Source organism: Python bivittatus, unplaced genomic scaffold, assembly GCF_059951505.1.
Source record: "Python bivittatus isolate LINGU-HERP-01145 unplaced genomic scaffold, Pbiv_v1 ctg000750_np1212, whole genome shotgun sequence".
Taxonomy (NCBI): domain Eukaryota; kingdom Metazoa; phylum Chordata; class Lepidosauria; order Squamata; family Pythonidae; genus Python; species Python bivittatus.
In genome coordinates, this window is record NW_028277102.1 from 874,418 (window position 1) to 901,327 (window position 26,910).

General features: G+C 46.1%; 1 protein-coding gene across 1 annotated transcript; it reads right to left on the reverse strand.

Moving 5' to 3' along the window:
* Nucleotides 1-1,411: 1,411 nt before the first annotated feature.
* On the reverse strand, nucleotides 1,412-26,594 carry SKIC2 (SKI2 subunit of superkiller complex). The gene is given in 30 exon segments (XM_088128603.1): nucleotides 1,412-2,144; nucleotides 4,676-4,816; nucleotides 4,925-5,143; nucleotides 6,525-6,635; nucleotides 7,790-8,000; nucleotides 9,103-9,229; nucleotides 9,701-9,863; nucleotides 10,882-10,986; nucleotides 11,677-11,814; nucleotides 12,539-12,676; nucleotides 13,495-13,613; nucleotides 14,205-14,316; nucleotides 14,528-14,638; nucleotides 15,119-15,331; nucleotides 15,576-15,675; nucleotides 16,663-16,809; nucleotides 17,824-17,930; nucleotides 18,318-18,402; nucleotides 19,820-19,966; nucleotides 20,879-21,024; nucleotides 21,121-21,206; nucleotides 21,209-21,263; nucleotides 21,996-22,219; nucleotides 22,645-22,698; nucleotides 23,369-23,443; nucleotides 23,745-23,859; nucleotides 24,455-24,572; nucleotides 24,840-24,949; nucleotides 25,709-25,827; nucleotides 26,429-26,594. Coding segments are annotated over 30 exon segments (3,816 nt in total). The 5' UTR covers nucleotides 26,448-26,594; the 3' UTR covers nucleotides 1,412-1,943.
* Nucleotides 26,595-26,910: the final 316 nt, after the last annotated feature.

The following is a 26,910-nucleotide window of genomic DNA, read 5'->3' on the forward strand; positions in this document are numbered from 1 at the left end:
TGTGGACTTCAACTCCCAGAATTCTCCAGCCCCAGCCAACTCCCAGAATTCTGGGAGTTGAAGTCCACACATCTTAAAGTTGCCAAGTTTGAGAAACACTGGTTTAGATGACCTTCAAGGTCATTCTGGGATTCCACTGAACCCCAGTTTAGCCAGTACTTGACTGCTTGGATGAATCCTCAAATTAGTTCTGTAGGAGATTGTGGGGAGTGGGAGACAAGTTAAAAGCCCCTTACCCAAATACATCTTCCCAGGGAAAACAAAGCACCGGCTCAGCTATATGGCATCAAATTGGGCAACTACCCCATGACAAAAACACTTTCCCAGGGAAACTAAACTTGTCAGCTCAGCCATAAAACACAAGGTTAAGAAATACTGATAAACTGGGAGAAAGATCCTGGGTAGCCAAAAGAACATAACTCCCTAAAAAGAAACTATGTCTGTGGCATAATTGCCTGTGTTCTTTCAAAACTTCATTGTCTTTGTAGTCCTGCCTCATTACCTCCTAGTTACACCCTAACAGCCTCACTGACCATGCCACACACACAATATGTTGCATCCAATGAGATGCTTGGCTGCTCCATCCAATCAAATACAGATCCTAATTGATTCTAATTTGCATCAGTCTATGAAGAAGGGCTGCAACTCTACTCTTCTTCAGGTCTGTCTTTGCCTCCAGTGTGGTCAATCTGTGCTTCAAGGTGATGTGTCCTGGTTTCAAATGTACCCCTACCAATTCTACTACAATCCCACTAACATGTAGAAAGTTTCAGGCAGAAGCAATGTATCAGAGAACAAGTCATCTATAAGCCCATCACCCCTCAAAGAGAGCTCTCCAGCTTCTCGGTGGAGACATCCAAGAAGGGCGAGGCCACCTGCCTCTATTAATAAAGGACACTGTTATCAAAGGGCTATTAATGTTCCTCCTGTTCAACTGAAATCTATGTTCTTCAACTTAGTTTAGTAGAATTCATGTATTTTCTGGGGCAAGGATGCTATGTGAGAGCACTAGAGGGTTGCTAGAATTGGTCCTTCTTAGACTTCAGGTCTCCAGGCTAACCACTGCAGTGCATTTTCAATATTTCCATCCAACTGTCCATCTTCTGCTAGACTAGAACTGAATACTGTATTTTAATGAGATATAATAAATGCAAAAGAGAGCCAGTTTGGTGTAGTGGTTAAAGACACCAGGGTAGAAGCTGAGTTGTAGTCCTGCCTTAGACATGATGCCAAGCTGGGTGACTTTGGGCCAATCACTCTCCCTCAGTCCTAGGAAGAAGAACAAGGCAAACCATTTCCAAAAATCTTGCCAAGGAAACTACAGGCCCTTGTCCAGGCAGTTGCTAGGAGTCAAAGCTGACTTAAAGGTGCCCCCCCAAAAAAGAGCAGAAAAACACTCAGCAGTTTAGACTTAAGTCTTAGAATGTAGAATTCTTTTAATACGTTCTGAACTCACACAAGTTCCCCCCCCCCCACACCTTTTGCTGCAACACACTGCTGGCTCACGTTCTGCCTGGGATCAACTAAACTCCAGTCCCTTCTCACAGGTATTTTTGTTAAGTCAGATACCTCTCCCCGTTGCCCCCTTCTATATTTTATGTTTTGCCTCAGTGCAGAACTATGGGATTTTTTGGGAGAAGTACAAGCTAACCAGCGGCTTCTGGTTAAACACGCCGGACCTAGCGTCAATCCAGTTATCAGAGGAAAGGGGCCAGCAGACAGGAGACAGGATGGAGCATCGTTCCTTCCGGCAAAGGAGGTGTCAGCCTATCAGGCCTTCATCCTTTGCTACCTAAGGATGTGCCACCAACTCCCCTTGTTTGGCCCAAGTGCATATTTTTATTGTTTATATCTGAAGACGCATTGTAACCTCTTAGAGGTCAGAATAAGAGAGAGAAGTTTCCAGGATGTCAAAAGGGATCCGGTCCAGCCAGCATCTCCACTCACTGGGTGTAGAGACTAGCAGCAAAGACAATGTCTCTCTTGATCATGTTGGAGGCAGCTTCCATCTTTGCGTGCAGGGTCGGCTCCCCTGTCACCCGGGCGGCGTTGCGCATCTCGCGACAGGTTTCATCCAGGCGCTGAATGCAGCGGACGATGATGCCTTCCTGCACGTCTGTCAGGCGGGCGATCTCGGCAAAGGGCTGGTGAGGGCACAGAGGGAAAATAAGATGCTCAGGACTTAGGGGTCCCCTATTTCTTAGGCTGGTAGCTGGAAGGTGGAAGGGGATGGAAGCTCTGTTTTTTACGCCTGGGGAAGGTGGGCATTAAAAGTGGAACCCGTTTAAGACCATGTTGCTTCAGGATGCCTTGCCTGCCCTCCAGCATCAGGTACATTTTGTTACGATCTTGAATTCCAAAGGGCTCGTTTTCACAGCGGTGGCTTCCCCCTGTCCCCTCCTTCCATCCCAAAAGCACAAGATGTGGACCCAGGACTGCAGGTGGTCCCCCAAGGTCTTCTCGAAATTTGCCACTGAGCTATCATACAGGGGGAATCAATCCTGCTAAATGTGTTTCATTAATTCATTTCAATTAAATCAGTCCTTGCATTTCCACTTTTTGTGGAATGTGGCCCTGGGCACGTTGTTCAAAAGCTGAATGTATTCCTGCTCTACCTGAACATTGGGTTGAGTCAAATTCATGCCAGATTCTCTAGGCTTCCCATACAAGGGACAGCAGCCGTTTACATACAATTTCCAAGGCAAGTCAGTTACCTAACTAACCACCCCCAACCTAAACCCCCAGATGCATTGGATTACAATTCCCATCATTTCTTATCAGCATAGTTTAGGCCACCTGGAAAGCACAGGCTGGGAAAGTTACAACAACTTTTTGGCAATACCGCTCAATTAAAATGTAACTGTTTCAGTGGCTACGTCTAACTTAACATGGTAGGATAAAATGGAACTTGTCTGGGATCCAAGTGAGCAGTTAGAACCCAGACTACTGGTTGATTCTTGTAGACCATGATTAAATAAACCACCGCCCAGAGTCACTGCGATTGAGATGGGTGGCTACAGAAATTGCATAAATAAAATAAAAATAAAATAAATACAACCATGGGCTAACATGTTGTGCAAACCCAGTCTGCAAGTTAGATCACTAATGTCCACAACTTGCAAGCAGGATCAGTGAAGTCTGAGTGACAGGTCTTGCTTAAGATCATCCAATGCAGTGTTTCTCAACCTTGGAAACTTCAAGATGTGTTGGACTTCAGCTCCCAGAATTCCCCAGAATCCATGGATAGATGGATAGATAGATGATGGATGGATGGATGGATGGATGGATGGATGGATGGATGGATGGATGGATGGATGGATAGATAGATAGATAGATAGATAGATAGATAGATAGATAGATGGATAGATAGATGGATAGATGGATAGATGGATAGATGGATAGATGGATAGATGGATAGATGATGGATGGATGGATGGATGGATGGATGGATGGATGGATAGATGATAGATGGTTGGATGGATAGATGATAGATGGTTGGATGGATGGGTGGGTGGATGGACGGATAGATAGATGGATGGATGGATGGATGGATGGATGGATGGATGGATGGATGGATGATGGATGGATGGATGGATGGATGGGTGGGTGGGTGGGTGGGTGGGTGGATAGATGATTGATGGATGGATGGATGGATGGATGGATGGATAGATGATGGATGGATGATGGATGGATGGATGGATGGATGGATGGATGGATAGATATAGATAGATAGATAGATAGATAGATAGATAGATAGATAGATAGATAGATAGATGGATGGATGGATGATGGATGGATGGATGGGTGGATGGATAGATGATGGATGGATGATGGATGGATGGATGGATGGATGGATGGATGGATAGATAGATAGATAGATAGATAGATAGATAGATAGATAGATGGATGGATGGATGGATGGATGGATGGATGGATGGATGGATGGATGATGGATGGATGGATGGATGGATGGATGGATGGGTGGATGGATAGATGATGGATGGATGGATGGATGGATAGATGGATAGATGATGGATGGATGATGGATGGATGGATGGATGGATGGATGGATGGATGTAGATAGATAGATGATGGATGGATGGATGGATGGATGGATGGATGGATGGATGGATAGATAGATAGATAGATAGATAGATAGATAGATAGATAGATAGATAGATAGATGATGGATGGATGGATGGATAGAGGATGGATGGATGGATGGATGGATGGATGGATGGATGGATGGATAGATAGATAGATAGATAGATAGATAGATAGATAGATAGATAGATAGATAGATAGATAGGATTCTGGGAGTTGAAGTCCACACATCTTGAAGTTTCGAAGGTTGAGAAACACTGATCTAATGACTCTGTAGGGAAGTGATGGACACTTTCTGGTCTGCAGGAAAGTTACTTAGATAGTCCATTCCTGACAGGCAACCACCCTTTTTCTGTTACCGTGTCCTGTGGGCTCCTCAACTTGTCTCATTGTTTTACACTGCCTTTCAGTCAAAGCTCCAAATGGTCAGCTATAGGGAAGAAGCAATCTTGCTTGACTAGCTCTACAAATAGGGGAGCTCTGTTTGTCTTAGAGTAGGAGAGTGAAAGAGGGTTCCCATGGGATGAGCAAACCCCAGCTGGGAGGGAATGGGTGGAGCCTGAACCCTTACCATGCCACGGGCCCATTCGTAAACCACTTCCACCAGCCCAAATTTGTACTGCTCCACAAAATCCTCAACCGATTCTTGCAGGCCGCACTTGCGCTGCAGCAGGGCGATCTCTTCGGCCACCGACCGGATGTGCTGTATGCCCTGAGGGGGGAAGAGGGGGAGAGGCTGGAGATTCGTTCAGGAGCCCCTAACCTAAAGGACAGCTCAAGCCCTCCCCTGCATCCCTCCCATCTTCCACCACCTACTCACCTTCTGAAGGACAGAGGGGAGCTGGGGCTCCACTTGGGTGCGGACCTGGCACACTGTGCAGCTCAGTAAGGCCACGATCTCCTCTGGCCGCAGGTCGGTCAGGGCATTGTCCAGAAGCAGCTGCGTCAGGAGCAACTCATGGTTGCTGATCTGACGGGCCACGCTCCCCTTGAGCTCCACGGCTCCTCCTTCGTTGATGTAGCCCAGGGAACGCAAGACCTGAACGGACCGGAAGTGGAGACTGAAAAGGCTCAACCAGCCCCACCTCTGGCTACGCTTATTTGGAGAACAAAGAGAACACACTCCCTTTGATGCTTCCATGAACATGAATTCACAATGGGGACCTGCTGTACCAGTGTCCAGATATCCTTTTCCTACCCAGGCAAGAGGAGCCCTTATCTGAGGTGGAAGGTGGGGGGAAGGCAGAAGAGATGGAAAGTTGACTAGGAGAAATGAAGAGGGGAGGGGCAGAACTGGCCCCAAGACCACTGAAGAAGACCACTGAGAAGGCGCAGCCCTCTCTTCCAGCCCTCTGCTCTCCCCACAAATAATACAACCATTTGGGTTGGTGCCAAGCTCAACCAAATAGGCCGAATGGGCATCGTTTGGGGCTGGGGAGTTACAGTAAACATTTTGGGAGAAGGAGAAAGGCTGCAGGGGGTCAAATGACCATACAACATTAGCAGAAACCAGGATTTTCTGTATTTTCTTGGGGAGGGGGTTGGAAGGAACAGTCTTGATTATATTTCTCTTAAAAATGATATTACAGGTAGTCCTCGCTTAATAACACAATAGGGACTGGAAAAGTTGTTGTTAAGTGGGGCAGTTGTTAAGTGAGTTGCACCCAATTTTACAATCTTTTTTGCAGTGGTTATTAAGCTAATCACAATGGCCATTAAGTGAAACACACAGTTCTCCATTGACTTTGCTTGCCGGAAACCAGCTGGGAAGGTCGCAAATGGCGATCATGTGTCCCCGAGATGCTGCAACCATCATAAGTATGAGCTGGTTGCCAAGCACCCAGATTGCGATCACATGACTGTGGGGGTGCTGCGATGTTTGTAAGTGCGAGGACCAGTTGTAAGTCCCTTTGTTCAGCACCCTTGTCGCTTCAAACAATCACCGAAGTAATGGTTGTTAAGTGAGGACTACCTGTAAGCCCATTTATACTGCTGTCTAAGTGCATGTCTTTAAAATGGGGATTTGGAATGTCAAACCCAGGAGCAAAGCTGGCTGGCTGGTGGGAACACACTCACTAATTCCCCTGATCCTTCATTCCTAGGCAGTGGCTGCTCTGTGGGAAAAGGTAACACTCCGTAGCCATCACACTAGAGCAGTGTTTCTCAATCTTGGCAACTTTAAGACCGGTAAACTTCAACTCCCAGAATTCCCCAGCCAGCCTTGCTGGCTGGGGAATTCTGGGAGTTGAAGTCTACCGGTCCTAAAGTTGCTAAGATTGAGACACTGCATTAGAGAGTCTGAAACCCTTGGGGGATTAACCGGGTTTCCCTGGCCTGCTCCTTGGCCCAGCTCTGCACAGGACACCTCCATTTCTTAGCCCTTGGCCATTGGTTTGATCCAGCTGCAGAGAGGTACTCACTTCGACACGCTGGTGATACTCAGGCAGCAAGAGAAGGGACTGGTCTGACAACAGGTAGCGCAGCCGCTCTAGTTCCTCCAACACCTGTTGGCGCTCTCGGAAGCGTACAAACTGGAGGGGAAAGAAGGAGATCCAAAAGGTGAGAGAAGGGCTGTAAACAAATCTGATACCCTCTTTCTTGTGCAGAATGATAACACCCATTTTCCCCAGCCACCATGGCATGGGAGGAGGGAATGCTGCTCATTGCAACGGGAAGGGGCCAGGCTGGGGGAGTCTGTCTGAATATTTGTTAACCTTCCTGGGAAAGAGGAAGTACATCTGGGCTGCAACTCCCTGTTCAAAGGAAACCCAAAGAGACTGCTTCTTCTCAAAGGACACAGCTCCTCTTCCCTCCAAGCTTTGCCTTGGGGAGCACTCAAATCTCTAGCGGAGGAGTGGGGAAAAGCACAAAGACCAGGTGAATTCTGCAACTGGCCTACTGCAACCATTCTACAGACTGAAGAAAAATCTGAGATGGATGGATGGATGGGTAGGTAGGTAGGTGCCTGGATGGATGGATGGATGGATGGATGGATGGATGGATGGATGGATGGATGGATAGATGATGGATGGATAGATGATGGATGGATGGATGGATGGATGGATGGATGGATGGATGGATAGATGATAGATGGTTGGATGGATGGATGGATGGATGGATGGATGGATGGATGGATGGACAGATGATGGATGGATGGATAGATGGATAGAAAGTTGGTTGGATAGATACAATTAAAATTGAAATAAATATGCATGAGCTCATTGTCTTTACGTTTACCAGCCGTGAGAAGCTAAAATGCAGGCATGTGCTACCTGCCTTCCGCCGAATCCTGTGCGGTTTTATTTCTACACTGCTGTTGTTCTCAGCAGAGGCCAGAGCAGTTTACAAGGCACAGGAAAAAAAAATACAACAAACCATCCCAACAGGACCAACAGTGCTTCAAAAAGAATAAAAATGATATTAATTAAAAAAAACAAACACTCAGAAAAGAAAAACAAGTAAGAGGCAAACTTAAAGGCAAATCTGATCCTGGAGGAGTTGCTAACCCATAGATACCTGGGTGAACAGGTGTGGTTTACTGTTTGGGGAAAAAGGATGGCAAGGGGGATGGCACCTGAAATAAATACACCCATTGCTCCCCTTCCTTTTGAACTGTACCAAGCCAGTCCCCCCTGCCCTGCCTCCTATTCCAAACCTGCCCACAAAATGCCAGCCCTGAACTGACCTCCATGTGGAAGAGGGGGCTGTGCACACACTGGAACCCTGGCAACAGTTCCTCCAGACCACGGGCCCGGATCGTGCTCTCTACCACCTCCAGATTCTTCAGCTGAAGGTCGTTCACGGGATCCAGAAGTGGGAGGCCTTCCTGAGCGCCCTCAGCTAAACGCAGCAGCTCCTGAGTTGCTGTGGCTGCCGATGGCCCAGGTGGGTCATTCCTGCAGATGGCGAGTCGGGGTGGAAGGGAAGGAAGAGCCCACAGTAGGTTTTGAATGCCTGACATCTAGGAACTGGTGTCTCCAGCAACTGGGTACTCTGAATCCTTCCAACATCTCTTTTGAGTTGTCACCTTAGCTTAGGAATCAGGAGTGTGGCACTCACCAAACTTAAAAAGCTAGATAAACCATGTCTAAATTACTATGAGGTCACCAACTTTCATGTGGTTTTAATCTTCTCTGATGAGATCGCAAGATTTTGGCTCTTTAAAAAGTGTTTGGGCATAATGGTCCCTGCTTTCCTATGTTACTATGTGACAGGAACACGCTTAGCAGAGACCGGATCGGCCCCAAACATCTGGCAACCAGCTTCAAAGAAGCAGTGATACATAACTCATAGAAATTGAGAGGAAAAACCCTGGATGTGTGCACACAGAGGCCTGCCCAATCAACCTGTACCTCCTCCTCCTTCTTATGCTCCAGGTTGTCAGGTTTTTTTTTGCAACAACTAAGCTCCAGGTTGTTGGAATGCAAACCTGAGGAAGGTTGTCTTTCCGAGTTCCCACATGTAAACACCATTTCCCAGGCACGTTTATTTATTTAGTAGACTTATATGGCTGCGCATCTCAAATGAATGACTCGGAGCAGCTAACAATATTACCAACAATACAAAACAAATACAAAAACATAACCCCTTAGCAGCCAGAAGAGGATAAAAGCCAACAAGCAATCAACATCACCAAGCAACTGGCTCCGTCTCACACCTGAGGCTCCGGGTTCAAGCACAGAGCCACGGCTTCAGAGACTCATGGAAGGCCAACAGGGACAGGGCCAATCTAATGTGTAGAGCAGTGTTTCTCAACCATGGCAACTTTAAGACGTGTGGACTTCAACTCCCAGAATTCTGGGAGTTGGTCCACATGTCCTAAAGTTGCTAAGGTTGAGAAACCCTTGTCTGGAGGGATGGTGTTCCAGAGGGCAGGTGCCATGACAGAAGAGGCCCTCCTCCAAGGTACCACAAGCCAACGTTCCTTATCTGACACAATCTGAAGCATGGCCCTCTTGCTGGATCAGAAGAAACAGCACATTTAGCTTCTCAGCTCACCTGAACCTGGGCATTTGTCGTTTCCTGAAATCCTCCAGGATACGCTCGGCATTAACACGAAGGGTTTTTGTTGTGATTCCCAGAATATCTGCTGGGCCCAGCTTCTTTATGGTATGTCCACAGGGGCCTGAGAGGGAGAGGAGAAAGAGTCTGGGACAGTGTTTCTCAACCTTGGCAACTTGAAGATGTGTGGACTTCAACTCCCAGAATTCCCCAGCTAGCAAGGCCGGCTGGGAATTCTGGGAGTTGAGGTCCACACATCTTCAAGCTGCCAAGGTTGAGAAACACTGGTCTGGGAAACTTTCTTGAGCAGCTGCGACTTAGAAGTGTGGGAAGTCAGACTGTTCAGTTTCTAACTCTCCTGAAGGAAATCCTTCTCAGCAATCTTTGACTGCATCGCCACATCTCTTTGGGACAGGCATTTGTCATCTCCTCCAAATTCTTCAAACATTTGGAATATTGAACAGGCATAATTATGCTTGTACGTTATCTTAAAGAGGTCCTGTTGGGCTTCCCTTGCAAGATCCTCAACGAATTCTGCCCCCTCCCCATCCTCCTGCCCTCAAATAACTCCTGCTCTGAGTTCCCATTGTGTAACCTTCAGGAAGGAAGAGCTTCATGTGCAGAAGATCCTCAGGCAGAGGCACTTCAGCAGCAGCAGCAGGATTCAACTCCCGTTCTTCAGCCAAGTCCCGCTCCATGGAGTTCTTCTCACACATCACCAAAGTGCTGAAGACCCGATTGGCTGAGTCTGAAGAAACCTGGTCAAGATCTTGATTTCAAAATGGCACCCAAGAGCCACCAGGCCCAACTTCCACGTTAGGCAGAAACCAGCTGCAACTCTCTTTTCCAAATTCAGTCCCAATTACGGGGGGCAACTGCATCGCAAGATGGGATGCTGTGAGCTTCAAGACGTTCTTAGAAAAGGAGATGCTGCCCGAGAAGTGTGGCGCATTTAGTAGGGCCTTATCCAATTAATATATCACAGCTAGTGGCAGCACCATTAAACCTGGCTATCTCAAAAAAAAAAAAAAAGCTGAACAGTCTGGCCTGATTAGCACTTGGATGAGAGGCCTTTGGGAATCCTGGGGCTATAGGCTAGTTGGGATAACAAAACAATAAAAGAAACGCTCTGGAAGAAGGCAAAGGCAGATCACTTCCACATCAATGCCAGGGAATCTAGATAGACAGGAGCCAAGTTCAACTCAAGCTGTTACTTTTATCATGTCCAATAAATACTGGAATCCTATACAGATAGTCCTGATTTAGTGACCACAATGGGGACGGGCAACTCGATCGTTAAGCGAAGCAGTTGCTAAGTGAAACCATGACTGTGTTTATGATTCTTCAGCTTTCCTTTGCTTTACAGACCTGCAAAAGTCATAAATGTGAGGACTGGTCGCAAAGTTATTTTTTCATTGTTGTTGTAACTGCAAGTGGTCACTAAAAGAGGCAGTTGCTAAATGAGGACTACCTGTATAGACCTTGCCAGAGGAGAATCTCACTGAATTTAAGTCAATTCACCAGGTATTAAAAAAAAAAAACTATACAGAAACAAGGAGCACGTACAGCATGCTGGCTGGGGAATTCTGGGAGTTGAAGTCGACAAATATTAAAGTTGCCAAGGTTGAGAAACACTGGGTTAGAGGATTGAATGACTTAGGGTTCCTTAGCTTAGTATGTGATAGAGCCTTTCCCAAGCTGGTCCTTCCATTTCATCTGTAAAGCGCCAGTCTGGAGCAGGCTAGTGTGATTAAGTGTGGGAACAATGGGACCTACCTGCAAGATCATTCCCAGGGCATTCTTGTGCTCTTGGTGGTTCACCACAATCACTCGCCCCACAGAAAGGGCTTTCAGTCCATTCACCGATTCCATTACTCGCCTCTGAAAGGGAGAAACCCATATATGAAGGCAAGAAATGCATCTTCCCACCCATGAGTGGACTTCAAAGAAGAACAATTTATCATTCCATTTTCCTCAACTTGATTCTTTCCAGGCACATTAAACCACAATTCTCATCACTCCCAACCAGCAGGGTTGATGGACGAGGTGGATGAGTATGATGTAAGTTGTTGCTCAATATACTTGGAAAGGACAAGATTGGAGAAAACTGGAATGGAACGCCTTTCCTTTCCATCCCAACCTAAAATGCTCCAGATGTTTTTATTAATTTTATTTATTTATTTAATTTCTACAGCCACCCGTCTCAACCAAGTGACTCTGGGCAGCGAACAATTCTAAAACAATAAAAACAGTTAAAAACAATATAAAAACTAATATATATACAGAAGCCGAAAAAACTATTATGATAATTATCAATAGAGTCAAGAGACAGGGCCCTTAACACATTCGAGGCCCCAGCCCCGAGCACACGGCTAGGTCTTTAAAGCCTTATGAAAGCCCAAAAGGGTCAGGCCTGTGACTCCTAAAATGTGTGGACCTGCAGTCCCAATTCAACAGCAGGATACTAGATTGGGAAAGACTGTCTCAGAATGATACCTGCCTAGGATCTGAAACAGGACAATTCCAAGAGGTGAAAAAAGAACCTTACGTCCCAATTCCTCCAGTCAGTACCTGTATGCGCTCCCGTATCTCTTGCAGTTCTCTGACTACAGAATAATACTCTTGTAAGTCACCAAGCTGTCTTGATGTGTCTGGGACTTCCATGCTGGCCAACATGCTACTCAGCTGGGTGATTCTGTGTTCATAGACCTGGAGAGGAGAGGCAAATGGTGAAGCAAAGCCATGGAGTATCCTAAGCCTTGCCTTCTCCTTCCCACCCAGCTCCGAACCATTCTGAACATAAAGAAGCTGCATACCAGGATTGGCTACTGTGGCTCCATGTGTTGTGTGAACACAGCAGAAATGGTCAATTTATGGATTCAGCACGCTGCATGTACCCAGCCCAATGGTTTAATGGGCTAGCACATCAGGTGAACACACCCACCACAGAAGGCCTAGGAAATCTTTTTGGGTTGTCCAGATGGGCTGGCTATCTAGCTTATGGAGGAGCAACTGCTATGTGCACAGCAAGTTCGAGGTTCAGTCCTTGATGCCAAATGAGAACAAGTCTCTGGTACATCTTTGGAAAATCACTGCCAGATGGGGGGACTTGATTGCCCATAGCAGCTTAGGTTTCATCTTCTTGACTTAAGAGAGGGTCCTCCAATCAACAGACTTCTACAATTTCTTTCTCCTCTACTCCCTGTATTATTTCCTTACTCAGCCTCCATTTTCTTCCAGGCAGCCTTCTGCCTTAAAAGAGGGAGAGTCCTTCAGGATCCTAATACACACTTCTTTTCCATTATCCTCCCACCGCCTCACTCTTCCTTCCCAGAAAACGTTAGGATGCTGCCCTGGACTCCTCTCAAGCATCTTTGAGTCTTTCCAGTAGCTACCTCAATTTGCCATCTTTTCCCCAAGCCACCCACCACACCTTGCTGTCCTTCCGGGTGTGGAACTCGGAGAAGCTTCTCTTCATCATATCTTCCACTCGGAGTGCCTCCACTCTCAACAGGTTTAGGATCATAGTGTAAGTCAGGCGGAACTGAGACTGCAACTGAGTAGGCTTGCCCTAAAGAAACAGCCTAGGGTCAGACAAGGAGGCGGCAAAGCAGATTTTCCTAGAAGATACTATAAGAGATGATGGGTTGGCAATGCAGTAGGCAAAGACACGCATACACTTGAACCCTTTGGAAAAAGAACAATGGCCCCTGGATTTAACTTCCTAAGAGCTTGAGACCAACCAGGTCTCAACCCCTTATGACTGTGGAAAAAAAGGTTTGAATGTGCAATAGCCATGAATCTTCGAAAACTCTCCAGGGATTGTTATATAGTACTTCCAATGCAGGAGGAGCATCACTCTGGGGCAGTGTTTCTCAACCTTGGCAACTTTAAAATGGGTGGACTTCAACTCCCAGAAATCCCCAGCTAGCATGTTGGCTGGGGAATTCTGGGAGTTGAAGTCCACACATCTTAAAGTTGCCAAGGTTGAGAAACACTGCTTTGAAGCCTCTTAGAGCTCCGTACGCCTCTTCATAACCAATTAACCAAACTAAACCAAGAAATGGCAAAATGACACAACGTTAAGGATCGTGCAAATTTGTTTAATATTCAGACAAACCCAAAGTATGGATGGCTTTAATAAAGAATTAGACCAATGCATGGAATACATGTCCATCGATCAGCTAAGATAATGAAACAGAATGTCCAAGCTGAAGCAGCAGACATCTGATTCTTGGACCCAGAAGGTTCTGGCTGTCCTTAACAAGGTTGCAATCAACTTTCAGCCTCAGCCAGAAGAAAGCTTATTACTAGCTGTAATTTCAACCCAAATATTTCAAGACTTAAGCAACCGCAGTGAAGCTGGAAAAGCACACCCCAATCACTCACCAACATCATGCGATGAAGGTCAGCCATTTCAGGCACTTGGTTTTTGCACAGGATAATCACCATCCCGGTGGTGTCAAGACCTCGACGCCCTGCCCGGCCTGCCATCTGGATGTATTCGGCTATTTGGATGCGGAAGAAAGAGAGATACGTGGCTGGCTGCTAGTAACCACCACTGCCATCAAATAAGGGATAGACACCCAGAAGGAAAACAACACAAACTTCATTCTTGTCTGAGCACGGCTGACAAATGAGACCTCATCTCTGTATGCTCTGCTAGAATGTTATCCCTTTTGCCTCTTGTCATATAGGGGCCTGCCGCTAAAAAGGACAAGCTATTTTCACTTTCCTTTGGGGAGGAAACCAGCATAGTTGTGCTGCTGTTGCTGTATGTACGTTCCTGGTCTCAAAGTGGCCAAAAAATATCATAAGCAGACAGAATGAATTGGCCGGATGCTATTTTATCTACAAGACATATCAGTGGCTCTAGGAGATCCCCGAGGGATGTGCCATCTTTAAAGGTTTCACGGCAGACAGTGACAAGATAAACAGTCAGCTAAGACAAAAAGCTGGAGGAGGGAAGAGGGAGATGATGTGCAAGAGAAGGGCAGATAGATGTTTTGTCTGTAGAAGATCTGGTCATCCTACTTACCAACCCGCCCCCCCGCACTCCCAAAAAAGGCTCATCATGAAACACGCTCCTCCACTCCTACCTGGCACCAGGTCCCGGAAATTAGCACCATCATGTTTACGAACTGAATTGAAAACCACAGTCCTTGCTGGCATGTTCACCCCCATGGCGAAAGTCTCTGTGGCAAAGAGGATCTAGACCAGAAAGGAAGGAGAAAGATGAAGAGATTCCACCTGCCCCTCCTGGCAATTGCCAGAATGGCTTATAGGAGCCTTCTTCAGCCTGACACTTTCCAGAGGGTTATGTTTCTTCTCTGTAGTCCTCCAGCCAGATGACCAGGGATTGTGGGAGTGTTCCAACCACCTGGAGGCACAAGATTGGGGAAGTCTGGTCTATGGGACATACCTTGACAAGGCCTTTGCTGAAAAGCATCTCCACTACCTCCTTGAGGATGGGCAGGATGCCACTGTGATGTACCCCAATCCCACGCTTCAAGAGGTCTACCATGTGAAGAACCTGAGGGGAAAAACCCACAGGTTAGTTTTCTAGTAACCATGTTGTCCAACTGCCAACTTAATTTCATGCTGAAATCCAGGGCTGGTGGTAGAAAAGACTTCGTACATTTCTCATTATCCCTTCTCCTTAACTTCTGTCCCTGTGATGGAATGGAATTATGAAGGCCAGGCTCAGGGAGATAAGCGTGTTCTTAGTTCACTGCAGGAGTGTGGGAAGTTCAAGAGGATGAGGCTGGCACCTCCCTGAGGAATTCATGGTGTTGTGGCTGGCTGGCTTGGGAGCTAGGGTTCAGTCTGGGGAGATTCTGTCTAGAGGTTGTAGCTAATAAACACAGCAGAACTGAATTTGCATTGTCTCTTGGAGTTCTTTGGGCTAAACCTGACAGTTCCTCTTCCTCTTGGCAACCGTTGAGGCCCTGAGGCTCAACTCCCACACCGGCTACACTGCAAAGCTGACCCTATTAATCTCTTCTTTTCTCACCTGAGGCAGCTGCCGATCTGTACCCTTCAATCGGGAGATGCACTTCTGGAAGAAGATGTGAATCTCGCTTTTCTCAGTCGTTGTGGTCAGATCAACAGTGGTTAGCATGGAGGCGTTTTCGTCACAGCGATTGCGAGAGAACGTGAAGGCGACCACCGGCAGTTGGTCCTTCTTGCGCAGCATGTCAATGAGGGACAGCCAGATGTTCTTGTCCTGGGGGAATTCCAGAGGTTTGCTCTAGGACTAGATGTCTCACCCCACCTTCTTCTTCTCTTTCAGTGTAACTCTCCCTTCCTCACCACAGATGAGAGCATGGGGAGACATCCATAAATCTGGATATACCTCTTGGGATATTATTTTAACTGACTCTTTTTAGGCAAGGAAAGGATTAAGCCATCGGCTCATATTTTGTCCACCAATACAAACTCCTACCCGTATCAAACTTAATCCAGCCCACCTGGCCTGGCCCAGCTCCTAGATGCATTGGCTGTTTGGCCCCAAAGGTCTGGGAATGCTTGCTAGCTCGATCCTTTTTGGCATCTACAGCATCATAATACCTGAAAGGTTAACAGAGGGAGAGGACGCATGAAAGGGATGTTATTATACATTATAATAGAGAACATCTAGGTCAGGCTTCCTCAACCTCAGCAACTTTAAGATGGGTGGACTTCAACTCCCAGATTTCTGAGAGTTGAAGTCCACCCATCTTAAAGTTGCTGAGGTTGAGTAACCCAGATCTAGGTGACATATGTTTTCCTATGTTGCAAAAAAACTGACTAATGCAGGCTGTCTTGGCCATGAGCTGGTAGAGCTTAACAGGGGATTTCACACACACACACACACACACACACACACAGGTGTTCTACGGCAGAAACAGGGGACATTTTTGCAATTCCCTATAATCTCCTTCTGAGCACAACTGCTGAGAAATCAAAAGTATGCTTGCCCAGCGCTTGCACTATAAACACTGAAATAGGCTTAAGGCTTTAAAAACAAAACTAAAAATGAATTTGGAATTCCCCGTACCAAGGTTTCTCAACCTTGGCAACTTTAAGATGTGTGGACTTCAACTCCCAGAATTCCCCAGCTAGCATGGGGAATTCTGGGAGTTGAAGTCCACACATCTTAAAGTTGCCAAGGTTGAGAAACGTTGCCCCATGCCAGTGTTTCTCAACCTTGGCAACTTTAAGATGAGCCGACTTCAACTCCCAGAATTCCTCAGCCAGCATGCCCCATGTTATCCCCACCATTCAACTCCTGGCCTGCTTACTTTGAGTCCCTCATTGCTGACTCAACTAGTTATGAAAAGGTTGCCCAGCCACATCCTGGGGCCAAAACAGAGGCTATCTCCTGCTGCAGCAAAGAATGAAACAGAGCATCGTTTGAGACGGGTTATATGCCTATGACTAAAGCTCAGCAACGCTTCCACCACTGGCGTTTTTTATCACTAACAAATCAAGATAGCTTTCACGCCCAGGGGAGTTGGGAAGGGGAAGCTGGCTTAGCAGGTATTAGAAGAGATCCTCTGTCACTCCCGAGCCTACCCTTTCGTAAGGAACGTCCCACGGGCGTCCACCAGGAGGAAGAGCTCGTTCTGCGTCTTCTGGCTATTGCCCGTGTACAGATAATGCTCCAGTGGAACAGGGCGCTTCAGCGTGCTGATCACATAAATCTTCTTCCGCTTGATTCTCCTGTCAAAGGCAGGAACCCCACAGACAGTGCTATTTTGCTGAGCTTTTCCCTCCCCTCCCCAAAGCCATGCTGTCCAGAGAGTGTATCCAGATGTCCCCCTTTTTACTTTATATTTATATCTCAGTGTGTTATTCCTTGCCATTCCACCTTATGCAGCTGTCAAAATGATTAACAATCAAAAGCAAGACAGCATAATTGAAAACTGTGAAACTGGAATTAATCCAGTTCAAAAGGCTTGGATTTGATCATCAAGGTTCAGCAGCTTCTGAAAGGCAGAGCTTCCCCAGAATTCTTCAAGGGGGGAATTCATTTCTACCTGACGCAGACACAGCTTAGATCAGGGTCAGCAACCACATTGCAAGTGTCCAGCCCCAAACATTAACTCATTGTTTAAAAATGGATGACATCTCACCCAACGTCTTGCTTGAAGAAGCTGATATTTTGCAAGAATCTATCTATCTATCTATCTATCTATCTATCTATCTATCTATCTATCTATCTATCTATCTATCTATCTATCTATCTTACAAGGTCTCGGGCAAAAGGCTTGCAAGAATTAGCAGTTCCACAAGATTTGAGACATTTTTTCATTCTGAATTTAAATTTTTATTGGGATTCCCACAGACCAGTCTTTTTCAACCTTGGGCACTAAGATGTGTGGACTTCAATTCCCAGAGTTCCCAGCCAGCATGGCTGGCTGGGGAATTCTGGGAGTTGAAGTCCACACATCTTAAAGTGCCCAAGGTTGAGAAACATTGCCACAGACACTGTGATAGGGATGTCAAGAAGCCTCTGACACCCACAGAGACTATATTGCCAACCTCTGGCCCAGATGGCTTCTAAAGGGGACTAGACAAATTGCTACAGTGAAGGCCACAGGGAGCTATAGTATTGTTTCTAGATGTCCTTCGCCCATAATCAGCAGCTACAAGATAGGAAGGTAAGTATTTGGATCACAGAAACATCTGAAAACATGGAATGGAGGCCTAGATGGGCTGCAGGGCCCTGCTTACCCGATCCAGTCAGCAAACTCCAGGGTGTTGGGGACAGTGGCACTCAGCAAAATTATATTTACATGGTCTGGCAACATGATGAGGACCTCTTCCCAAACCACACCACGCTGAGGAGAAAAAAAAGACAAGACTGACCCTGAGCATCAGAAGAGGGATACCTGTTGACTTCTTGCTATGAATGAATGAAGGGACGATGCAAAGTCCTGACTAAGGAGTGCGTAGACATGTAGCACTGCCCTTCCCTAAATAAGCATATATCAAAAGAAATGGCTTTTGATACATAGATTCTCTCTCACTTTCATGACAACACAGTGAAGGACACAAGCATTCCCACTTTTATATTGAGAAGCAGAAAGAGGGCAATGGGTTGGATACCATCTTCAGAACATTCAAGAAGCCAATGAGTTTCCACTAGCCCGAACTCAATACCCCCGATTGTTCAGGTACCCATGTTTTCCTCTCTCCCATGACTTAGTCCTCGGTTTTCCTCTTACCTCAGAGTCATTAATGTAATGCACTTCATCAAAGATCACCCATTCTAGGTCTCTGAGGACATCGGACCCGTTATAGAGCATAGACCTTTGTAAATAAGAAAAAGGAAATGGCATTCCAGGACAGCATTATTGTTCTGAGCAAGAACCGCCTGAAAGATTTGGGATGTCAGTTTGTCCCTGATTAATTATTAAAGTGTGAAGGAATTTCAGTTTGAGGAAGGATTACTGAACCAAAAAGGTCAAATCTGTGGCTGATACGTGTACTGCTTTCAAAGGAAAATAGAACATGCCAAACCAGCAGATACAGAGCACACATGTGATGAAACAGATACTGGACTAGATTTTTTTTTTTTCCTGGAGCTGTCCTACTGTGTAAATTTATTATCCTGGCATTTCACTGGTAACTGAATCAATCACCAGGATATGTGTGAGCAATGCAGACATTTTAGCTATGCTTTACTAAATAGTTTTCATATAATAAATGTTTGGCGGCTCGATGAACAATCTGAAACTTCATGAAGGGATCGATGAACTGAAGAGTTTGGGGACCCCTGGTCTAAGGGGAAAAACACCTACCTGCAAGGATAGAAAATTCTTTCCCCTTCTCCCTTGCAGAGTAGTATTTATTAACTAGTATTCAAATATGTGTTGCAGGATTAAGGGGTCCATGGAACCCAGTTCGAAAAACCTCAGTGTAGACCAAGGATTGTTGGACAGGCCACAGTGGCCTAAACCATACCAAATGCTAAGCCCTCAAGCATGGTTTACAATCACAGGGGCAGCGTTCACACATTATACTAAACCCAAATCGAGTAAACCATATTATGATTCCATATGACCGTGAACCCAATCCCAGAATTCTCAGCCTCCGCGGTCCCAGTCTGAGATGACACTCAAAGTCTTGACCGGATGGAGAGGTTGACTGACATACAATGGAGCAGGTCTTTTGCAAACAGCCCTTTGTGCAGCTGCGTTACACTGGAGGATTTTTGCACAATATTATTTATTTATTTATTTGATTTATATAGCCGTCCATTTCAGATACATGACTCTAGACTCTGTCTTCAGCTTTTGATCAGAAGAACTCAAGTAGCGCCTTTTTCGACTAAAACATTTTATTAAGCGGAAAAGGTACTGCCTGACACCTCCTGATTGTTGGCTATTGTAGGCTAACATGGCTCTCCTCCTCCAATATTCAACTTTTACTAACCCTTAGGTACATTAGGTAGAGATGTAGATATACACTGATTGTTGGAAGAATCAAGCTCCAGCTTCTGAAACTTCACCATATCTACTCTCAAGCCTATGTTTGGAACCATAAGTATAGAGTGTTGCTTTCTTAAAACATCTGGGTTCATCCACTTAGCAAACCCTCCAAAACTGCTTAGAACCACATGTGAATAAACAGTGAAGCCCCTAAGTTCATGCCTCATTGTATCTTCCAGCCATCCTGCCCACCCCTTGCCTGAGATACAGCCTCCTCTCTTCAGCTTAGTCCTCACCTAAGGATCTCGGTTGTCATGATGAGGCAGGAGGCGTCTGGATGCAGCTGGACGTCTCCTGTCAACAGGCCAACGTCCCCAAAGGTGTTCTTGAAATCCCGAAACTTCTGGTTGGAAAGCGCTTTGATGGGGGATGTGTAGATGGTACTGCAATAGGAGGCAGAAGGGAAAGAATGAGACATTTGGAAGATCTTGGACTCTAGGGTAATCTGAAGAATATCGTAAGTACTTCTATTCATAAACAGACTGACATAAAAGAAGAATGGAGACTTCCTGGCTGAGGTGGAACAGGAAAACACATTCTTCAGAATATCACTCAATGTCAGGCTACCTACAAAGCAAAGAGGGAATATCTGTGGTGCTCCAGATGTCACTGGGCTAAAACTCCTATCATCCTTGACCACTGGCCATGCTGGCTGGGCTAGCAAGAGTTTCACAACCCCTCAATGGCACAGGATCCCCATCTCTACATTAGATAATCCCAGGCAGTTCCCATGACAGTTGTCAAGAATATTGGAATTATTAAAAAGGCTAAAGGGGATGTTGCAAATTTACACATTTAAGCTGTCAGTGTCTTAAGTGTCAAGGGAAGAGTAACTTAACCTTCAATAGCAATTAACAACAGAGATTACAGAAAAAAAAATCTGATTCTGAATTATTTCCAAATAATTGGAATAATTGTAATAGTAATAGTACCAAAATAATACAAATCACCTACAGAAAGAATGCTGAGTTAAAACTCATTAGGAAACAAAAAACAAGCTACATAATGGATGAAGAGTTGTAAAATGTGTAATTCAAAGTCAAAATATCTGTTCCTAATTTTAACTCTTGGCAGATCAGGGGCCAGTAAACTGATTTTAACACCAAACTGACCAATCTTTTACACCCATCATGTGCACTTGGGTCAAGAGGGCCAAGTTGTACTTGAAAGTACAACCCAAACCAACATAGGAAACACTGTTTTATTGAACTGTTGTACGCTGCCCAGAGTCACTCTGTGAGATGGGCGGCCATATAAATTTGATTAATAAAATAAATAAACAAGGATACTCTCACCGCGTCATGTGCTTCTGCGACAGAGCAATGGCGTACTCAGCCACTACAGTCTTTCCAGCAGAGGTGTGGGCAGCAACAAAGACTGAATCATGCTTCTCCAAGTGGAGAATTGCCTGTTTCTGGAAAACATCAGGCTCAAAAGGCCACTGGGGGGGGGGGGAAGGGGGGAGGGGGAAGTTTAGCATATCAAAACACAGTTCTCTCTTTCTACTCCCAACAGCCCATCAGAACTGGTGGTTTACCTTGAAAGCTGGATCAGGAATCAGCTTGTAGAAATCGTCCACAGGAGAACTAACATCTACCAGGACAGCCCACTGTTCTTTAGGGGCTCAGCAGCAGGGGTAGGAGCAGCCTGTGGGGCTGATTTGGGGATGGGTGTCACCTCCTGAGAACAAGGCAGACAGGCCAAGGATGGGTGAAAGCAGCTAATAAAAGAATATGGAATTCTACCAAGCTGTTTTCCAAAGCTAACACAACAGTTCTAAATCACGCAGGCTTATAGCTACCTTCAGAATACAGAAACATTTAAAGGCGTTCTCTTTGCTTCTACCCATCAAAAAGCTTCCAAGCCACAGTTGATACAGCTAGCTTGTTTCAAAACAAACCAGAGTCACGATCAGTTACAGTTCAAGGTATGGGCCACAGACTAAATTCCAGGGAGAATAAAATCACCTCAATAAAATAATCTCCCCACAACTGAGAGGCTGGGCAGAGGAGGAGTAAGGGAAGGCACCTTCTCTTCATGTTAGCCATGGTTTATCATGATATTCTAATGCAGCCTTGGAAGCAAATATCCAACCATTGGCTACAATAGTTTCACTTCCCAGCAGCACCTCATTTCTTAGCCACCCCAGTCCAGGAAAGCCACTTGGTCCCAACACCCGTCATCCCTGTTTCACCTTTCCCATTTCTCTAGAGCTTTCCAGATGTTGCTGGACCAAAGCAGGAAGATGCTGGGAGCTGCAGGTCACCTATATCTGAGCACCAGTTTCTCTATTCCAATTCTATAGTTTGATATACCCTGCCTTTTGCTCTTTCTTTCTTCTGATGTTGGGCTCCTACATTTCATATCACCATACCCGCATGAAAACAAACCTGTATGCAGACACATTCCTACCTTAAGGACCAGTTCCTCCAAGCTGTTCACCCTCTGCAATGGTGCTGGTTCTGCTGGGGGGATCTCTTCTTCCTTTGCTCCCTTACTCTTCCCTTTCTTCCTCCTCTTCTCCATTTCCTCAGTCTTCTCTTTGCCTTCTTCATCACTGGCGGCCTCCAGTTCAAAGGTGTCCAGAGCCCCCAGCAAATTGGTCAAGTTCAGCAATCCTGGGGAGGTCATGATCTCTGAAGAGGCAGAAGGAGAAAAGCCTGAACCCTTTATTGAAGAAATCTAGAAGGAGAAACCTTTAGGGCTTTTTCAGGTAAGTCCTGCTTATAAATTCTAGGAAAGACAGTTGCTTTAATGCTGACACACCCTTTATGAGCTGCCTGGATTCTTCCAGCTAAAGAGCCCCCAATATTTTTTGGTTGGTGGTCACACTTGTAATAATGCTGTAAAAGGAGGTTATAAACATGGATGTTCTGACCTGATCAGAAATGCTCTGTGCTTGAAACAGAACAGTCCAACAGTGAAATGAAGACCAGGCCAGATGGTTTCAAGGCCAGAACACTTTTGGCAAAAACCTTACAACCTTGAGATGATTTGCACTCCCTTAATTGTAGCAGCCATCATTTTGATTTTACTATTTGACACTTTGATTTTGCTATACCTTGTTTGGCAAACTCCACCCCTTTCTTCCATCCAGGTGGCACTGTCAGCAAATCTGAGAGGGAAACAGAAAAGCATGAAGCAGCTGCCAAGATTACACCATGTCTTCAACGTTAAGCTTGCAGGCAAGGGCAATCTAGTTTATTACTGGATATATCTAAGCCAGTGTTTCCCAACCTTAGCAATTTCCAGATGTGTAAACCTCAAATCCCAGAATTCCAGAGCCAGCATACCCATTGATGAGAATTCTGGGAAGTGAAGTCCGCACACCTGGACGTTGCCAAGGTTGCAAAACACTGACCTAAGCCGTTCCAGGAATCTTTTCAGATGGATTAAAATGCTATCAATACATCTACCATGAAACACAGTCTATTCAGTATCTATTTTCTTTTGCACATTCGCTTTACCACAGTGATTTTAAGTGCTAGCAAAGGGCCTCTGGCTAGTTATTTCACTTCTATTTCTATTTGATTCTTGTCCAGATCATTCTTTGTTAATGGAATCAGAATGTGCCCAGGTAACATAGATCAGAGATAACCCCACGGCAGTTCTTCTGCTCCAAATCCCGCTTTCCTATCTTCTCTATCCCTGTGCATCGTAAATGGAATAAACTACATTTTGTGAACCTTGTCAAACAGAGGGCAGATGGCATTAAAAACTAGAATGGTTGGGGTTTAAACAAAGGCATATGAGTAGAGCCACTGGCTGGAATATGCTCACGTTACCTTTCTCAAAATCAATGTCCTCTTCCTTATCTTCCTGCGCCTTAATCAGTTCCAGGCTAGGCTCATCTATCCCACCTGGAGAGATTGTGTTAAAAGAGCAGATTATTAGTGGTGAGGGGCTTGGTTGCCCCTAGGGCAAAATCCTGCAAAAAGAAAACACGTATTCTGTAACCCAATTAGACACATGAGAAGAATACTAAGGCCAACTAATTGCAAAAACAATATAAAAAGAAGCGATCTACAACCCATAAAAAACTTCTAAGGCCCCCAACAGTGAACCAAACACTGTTCCTTGATTTCAGTTTGTTCCTGTCCATGGCTCTGCCTTCGGAGTTATAAATTGGTGCCTCAGAGAGCAGAAACAGGAGACCCGCACCTGGCCAGAAGGGATAATTGGTGGCACTGCCTCGCAGAGACTCGGATGGAGGACCAGGCGCTCGCTGGAAGGAAAGAGAATTCTTGGCTGATAATCCCATGTTGTCCACAAGTGCCTAGAATTGAAGTCATAAGAGGGAGAGCTTTATCTCTCTTTCACACATGCGCACGCAGAGAACACTACTTTCTTCTGATAGCTGACATTCTTACTATTAACACAGTGGGGAGGTATTTTCTACACATGCCTGGACTACAACTTCCATCTACTTCAGTTAGCATGACTAATGGCCAGGCATCCTGGGTGCTGTACTCCAAAACATTTGGCAGGCAGCAGATTGCCTCTTGGGTGGACTGATGGTTCAAGGCTGCAGAGATGCAATAAGATTTCTCCCAGTTGGCATAGCTAGCTCTGGATTACAGAACTGTATTGGTCAATGAGCCCACACAATACAGACAGGCTACCTCGTCGTGAGTCTTCCTAAGGTGGCACCACTGAAATCCAATGGCAGATAGCCCACCAGAAGCAGTTTGTTTAAAATCCCAGCCTCACCCTTCCAGGGACATAACAACACTATGGTGCTACTTATTGCTGTTCTCAGCCACCCCCCCATCTTTTTTATTTAAATGTGTTCCCTAGCTGTTCACCCTTTTCCCTAGAACTCATTACTGAAAGGGTTGTTCGGGGCTGCAGGGGAAGAAAGCATATCTCACCTCTTTAAAACCCAGCAGCTCCCCCGTGGTAGGATTGCGCTCAGCCTGGAGGGTGGAGTGCACAGGCGTGACCTCCAGTGCAAAGAGTGACTGGATGTTTTTCTCTCGGGGCCAGAACCTGACTCAGGAGAAGAGGTGGAGTTAAACTATTTCAGCTCCCATGCCCCTCCCTCTGCTGCAGCTGATCCCCCTACCCACCCCACCCAGAGCTTTTCTCACTCCTACTCCAACCTGCCAGTGACCATCCCAGCCACTGGGAACTCTTTAAAACCCAGCAGCTCCCTGTGACAAATGTGATATACAAATAAATAATGAGCTGGGCGGTGACAAATTTGATATACAAATAAACGAGATGGGCGGTGACAAATTTGATAAATAAACTCACCTGTGAGATCTTTCAAAGTCATGGATGGGAAGCCATTCTGGGCTACTGAGGTAATGCTGCTCCAATTCCGAGGCCAGATCCTCAGCATAAGGGGGCAGCCCATGTGGCAACTGGGGAGGTGGGCAAAAGTGAGGGAAGATGTATCATTTCTTATTAACTACATCCATAAAACGTATTTGCTGCAGTCAGAAGCTAGGCAGGGCTGGGAATAGCTAGTCCTTGGATGAGAGACTACCAGGGACTGCCAGAGCTGTAGGATATGCTGGGAGGATGAAAAACATTCATGGCAAATCACTTCTGTACTGTTGCCAAGGAAACACTGTTAGATTTGCTAGATTTATTTGTCAGAATAACAGATGTTATTCTGACAAATAAATCTACAGGAGCTCAAGGCAGCATACACTGCACACCTTCTTCCTAATTCTTCCCACATCTGCTCTGTGAGGTAGGTTGGGCTGAGGGGAATGACTTGACCCAAAGTTCCCCAGGGAGCCTCCATGGCTCAGGGTGGACTAGAACCTGGGCCTCTCCACTCGTAGTCCAGCACGTTTTCCACTACTTCACACTGGCTCTCAGCCCTAGAGAGAGGGACTGGCCCAAAATCCCACAGGAAGTTTCTGTGGCTGACACGGGACTAGAATCTGAGTCTCCCCAAGCTTGATTCAAAGCCATCTTTATCCTTTTGATCCTTACTTGCCAAGAAGACTATTATTTTAAACTGCCGTTGGCTGGGCTGACTCACGCTAAGCCAAAACCTACAGATTACCAACCACAGTGGCTGAGTCTGCACAACCTGCTAGGTCAAAACCCGACAAACTACACCGTGGTTTTGCCTCTCCTTTCTGGACAGGAAGGGCTACTGTACTTACCGTGGTCAACGGGAATCCCTCTTTGGTGGGTCCCTCTTGGGTGATGAGCTCAAAACGACCAGCACATCCAACCTCCAGAATGGAGAGAGGCAACTCTAAAGGTCCCCGGGGAGGGAGGACTTGAAGGAGAGACAATGAGGCAAAGATATGTTGAAACAATTGATCACCACCCTTCAGCCATAACTGCGCTCCTGTTGATGCTGCTTTAGAATAATAGAACTCACAGACGGAGGGATCCACAGGCGGGGATCAAAATCTGAAAGCTGGCAAGGTCATGAATTCAGGCCACGATCATGTGGACTTTGTAGAGCTGCCCAGATTTCTACCTGCCGTGCACAAGGCTTTGGGCCAAAGTTCTGGGACTCCCGTTCTGTCCTCCTTATTTAGTGCTGTTTCTTCCTGCTTTATCGATTTGTTATTGTTTCACCTCTGGCAAGATTTCTTACCCGTTTTGAATTGAAAGGGGATCCTCAATCAGCTTTCTGCAGGCAGGTAGGTTGGACTACGACCCCCATAATTCCAAGCCACTGCAAGTGCAGGCTGGGGAGTATGGGGGTTGCAGTCCCCTAGCTCTGGAGGACAATTGGGTGGGAAAGGCTCTCTTAAGCATTTTAAACGGATTTTAGGAAAATGATAAGCAATTAGGACAGGAGGTGTAAAAAGGCTCCGTTATGTTAGTTAAGACAGTCAGACGCAGGAGGGTCTCTGCCCCGTCCTCACCTATCCTCTCCAGCTCCATCTCAGCTGCCACGGTTCGCCCGTGGGCTGACCCGGAAGCTCTCCCTCCGGGCTGTCATCGTGAGGGCGGAACCTTCCCTCGCATCAAAAGGAAGGGCAGTTGAAGGCGCGCCCGTACAAGTTGCCGTAATCCCTGTTTCTCAGGCTGACGGTAAACACTGTTTGCCACACTTCAGCAACCGGAAGTGAAATGGGATTGGTCAATCGAACGAAGGGCGGAAGCCTGGTTGGGAGAAAATGGATTTCGATTCGAACGAGGGACGGATTGGCTAACGAAGCAACAGCAGCTGTCTAATGCCAGGGCGGTATGCAAATTAAAAGTGCTTCATTACCCGACTGTTCCGCCACACCCCAAAGCCAGCCAATGAGCAGTTGGGTATTCAAATACTGTAAAAAAAACTGTTTGGTTTCGGATCTTCCCGTGCTTCGAACGTCATCGTTGTATATGGTCCAGCCAATGACAG